General features: G+C 41.0%; 1 protein-coding gene across 3 annotated transcripts; it reads right to left on the bottom strand.

Annotated features, from left to right (window-relative positions):
- Nucleotides 1-552: 552 nt before the first annotated feature.
- LOC149551198 (uncharacterized) lies at nucleotides 553-3,522 on the bottom strand. Of its 3 annotated transcripts, none has more exons than XM_089786774.1 (3): nucleotides 3,190-3,522; nucleotides 1,152-2,069; nucleotides 553-985 (listed from the first exon to the last, which is right to left on the bottom strand). In XM_089786774.1, exons 1-3 carry the CDS (start codon nucleotides 3,433-3,435, stop codon nucleotides 905-907), a joined length of 1,245 nt encoding a protein of 414 aa, XP_089642900.1. In that variant the 5' UTR covers nucleotides 3,436-3,522; the 3' UTR covers nucleotides 553-904. The 3 variants fall into 3 exon arrangements, with proteins under 3 accessions (XP_089642900.1, XP_089642902.1, XP_089642901.1); XM_089786776.1 differs by having other exon boundaries at nucleotides 2,756-3,362; XM_089786775.1 differs by lacking the exon at nucleotides 3,190-3,522 and adding an exon at nucleotides 2,430-2,776.
- Nucleotides 3,523-3,996: the final 474 nt, after the last annotated feature.

Genomic DNA, 3,996 nt, shown 5'->3' with positions numbered 1-3,996 from the left:
TTGCCTTTTTTTGAAACAAACACAAAAAAATTCATATACAAATTTTGGAAATGTCAATTCCAATCATCTTTCACAAATCAAACAGACCCTTATAAATACCATGATTAAATCTAGAATGACAGTTATAATAATCACAACTAGCACTTCAAATAAAATTCAAAAATCACACATAAAAAACCATGTGCATTGAATTGGCACATAATAATTATACGAATACATATAGTTAGCCTTCAATTAGAACTTCATATTAATTGATCATTTATTCATATGCACAAATGAAACACAATGATTATAATAATAAATTAGATCTTTTATAACAATGTGAACGTGACTAATACCATCTTCATAGCTATGAATAATATATATTGGTCCCAAAAGGTGAATATAAATAAATAAATAAATAAAATTAAAAGAATGTGTCCACTCTCCATACAAAATGCTCATCACATAAAGGTGACTTTAGTCAAATGGGTCCAAAATATAAGGACAAAATGTTAAAGAAATTTTAATAATGTCCCAAGACCATCCGAAGTTTGTTTACGAGGACAAGGATTTTCAAATCAATTGAAATTTTTGTAATCCAAAAAGTATTATTACCTTAAAATTGTTCATTGCAGTGAAACATGAATCAGGCGGAAATTACTACGCGAGTTCAAAAGATCAAAACATCGAGCAAACTCCATTACGATATGAGTACAGCATCGGAGAACAACCAGCGATGAATCCGCATCATTTCAGAGCAGAGAAGAAAATGATTCTTCAATTTCATATAAACAAATAGAAATTATCCTCACATCTCATCTCTGCAAATGATCCAACAAATAAAAATGTCGCGAATGAATAAAAAAGATTCAAAATCGACTATGAATGATTGTCATGCCCTCCCATGAAGAATTGCAGAGATCTACAGCATGAAGACGACAAAGGACGAGGCAATCATGCTGATCCACACAAATCCGGCAGCGACGGACTTCGATCCAGCGTTCTGTAAATTGGAACACAAAAAAATAGATGAGTAAACATCAAAATGCACAGAAATGGAATTAGGGTTTGAGATCCATAAATCGAAACAGAAAAACAGACGATTAAACATCAAAATGCACAGAAATTGGATTAGGATTTGAGATCTATAATGGGGAAGATAGAATTACTGGTGAATCTGGCGAAGGTGCAGGGGAGTAAAGTTCCTCGGACTGAGAAGGCTCGGGAGAAAGCGGAGGAGCGGGAGGACTAGCAACGGGAGCGGGCGCAGGAGCGTGGTGATGGTGGTGCTTTTGGCCCTTCTTGTGCTTCGGCTTGTGCTTGTGCTTTGTAGGAGCAGGTGCAGGCGCCTCCATTAATGGTGACGGAGCTTCCACGGCTGGTGCGGGAGCTTCTACAGGCTTCTTCTTTTTGTGACCGGCCGGCGCCGGAGCTTCTACGGCCGGTGCCGGGGCTTCTACAGGCTTCTTCTTTTTATGTGCAGGAGCCGGCGCCGGGGCCTCTACAGGCTTCTTCTTTTTATGTGCAGGAGCCGGCGCCGGGGCCTCTACAGGCTTCTTCTTTTTATGTGCAGGAGCCGGCGCCGGAGCTACAGGCGGCGATTCCACGACCGGCGCTGGACTGGGAGTTTCCACTGTTGGCGGTGTTTTGTGCTTTGGAGGGGCGTGGATTGGCGCCTCCGCTGGTGCAGCCGACGGAACGGAGGCGGAAACTGGCGGAGCCGCGGCCGGGGGTTTCGTCGGCCCTTCTACTGGAGCCTTTGGGGTTTTCGAAGGCGGCGGCGCTGCCTTTGGGGTTTTGGACGGAGATTTTGCAGGGGCGCTTACAGGCGGAGCTTTAGCGGGCGGAGGCTCTGCAGGGGAGCTTACAGGCGGAGCTTTAGCTGGCGGCGCCTCTTTTGAGGGTTTCGGAGTTGCAGCCGGTGGCGCTGGAGGGGTTGAAGCTGGTGAGAGGCTTGCTTTGGGGGTTTCCGCCGCTGCCAAAACTGTGCTCACAAGGCCGCCATTTTCATCGGCTCCGGTACAAGTAGCAGCAAGACACAAGCATAGGACTACGCTTAGTCTGCAGCTCCAATTCAGCTCCATTTTCTGCAAAAAGAAATAATTTTCAGGGTCAGATCCAAAGTAAAGTGATCTTCTTGCATTTAAAATATGTATCTGCAATGTTAATATTCAATGTCACTTTCGAAGTTTCAAAGGCTGTTCCGAGTAAGGATGAGCTTGAGAGTGAAATTAAAGAACTTAGATTTCTACAGTGCGTACTGATTGAATTCCAGAGTTTTTGGATTTAACTTCCGTATGTTTTTCTATCAATCTTTCAATATCATAACTCTATACTAGTCTTCAAATCTACGATTCATCAAATCATATGATGAGAAAATAGATCTGAAGAGCATACTCAAAATCCTGTATCACAGCAAAGCTCCAATATAAAATCAAGAAACATACTGAGAATGAAAACTGAATTAAACCCAGAAATAAAAGTTGTCCGCCTTTGCAGAGGATTTCTCCTTGACTGAACTTCAAATTGCTATCCAACACTACAAATCAGTACACTACTATTTCCCCCCTTCAAGCACTCTTCTATTATTTTTCCTCTCTTTTAGCTCTCTACCCTTCTGATAATAGATCTGTCAAAGCGAAGTTCCAATATAAAATGTAAGAAGCATACTGAAAACTAAAACTGAGTTAAACCAAGATAAAAAAGTTGTCTGCCATAATTCCTGTCAATTGGACTTCAAATTGTCATCCAACATTACAAATTAGTACACTACCTTTTTCCCTCTTTTGGTAATCAACTATTCTATTTCCCCCCCCGCCCTCTTTTGGCTGTCCGCTCAGAATGTGATTCGTGCAATGCGATCCAAAAGCAGCAATGATAAATTTCCCCCACATGTCCAAGATTAAAGACCCACTCAAGATTTGTCATTTAAAACAAATGTCTGACATCATTCACTGATCTTTTCTACTGATTATCATCAATCCACAAAGCATCGTCATGACATTCATCACGCAGATCTGATTCACAAACATCATCACTGAATTATACCCACAATTATAGATCCCAAAAGCTCTAAACCACAATAATTGGCTCTTTTTAGCGTCCTTTAAGCCAAGATGGTCTTTACACTTCTGACCAAAATGCAAATCTGTAGATCTACATTTCCACAAAAAGATGAACAGCAAAAGTAGGACTAACACTGGTTACCTTGAATTGCAGGTACACTGAAGAAGCGACCACCTCTGCAGCCTCTTCGATTACTGTAAGCACTTGTAAGCACTGTGAGCAGAGAGAGTGACCGGCTATGATAAGTGTGAATGACAGATGAGCATGATCAGGCATCCAAAAGAAATAAGAGGCTGAGAGTGACTCTACTCTCCACGAAAACAACCAAAGTCCACCAAATAAAAAGAGCCCGATTCTCAACAACCCGCTTCTTCCGTTTAAATTCATATAAAATTTTGTATATATGACAGTCCTTATCACCGTAACCTTAATGGCAGCTTTCGGCCACGGCCCACCATTAGACACCTATAATTGCCATTTAAGTTAGTGAAAGATGAAGTTTTTGCTTGAAAATCGTACAACGTAACTCCAATTAAAGTGAGAAATGGAGATTTGCACAACTATAAATGGAGCTGTCCAAACTTGGTTGCGTCTGTGGAGCAACATGCCCAGCTATGACTGCGCTGGATTCTTTTGGAGGTTTCCTTTTCTTTTACTAATTTCTAAGTGCACATGAATTGTATTTGTGATGTGAAATGTATACCCGCTCCTAACGAATCCAAACTGAAGTCAAGTTTCTGGTTGTGCTCATCTTTCATTACACATTTTCCCTCTATAGAGGTTTGGTAAGTTAATGGTCCCACAGCTTCATAGGGTCCTAATATATTATAGGAAACTGAGGTGGGTGGCATGCCATTCAATAATGGGGTAATTGTTCACTCTTCTAATTGAAGTGCATATGAACCGCATTATGATGTGAAATTTATACCATTTCTAAAGAAATCTTTA

The sequence above is a fragment of the Cupressus sempervirens genome, chromosome 6 (genome assembly GCF_028749045.1).
Source record: "Cupressus sempervirens isolate cs-2001-9-10 chromosome 6, ASM2874904v1, whole genome shotgun sequence".
Taxonomy (NCBI): domain Eukaryota; kingdom Viridiplantae; phylum Streptophyta; class Pinopsida; order Cupressales; family Cupressaceae; genus Cupressus; species Cupressus sempervirens.
This window is presented reverse-complemented; position numbering and strand designations above follow the sequence as displayed.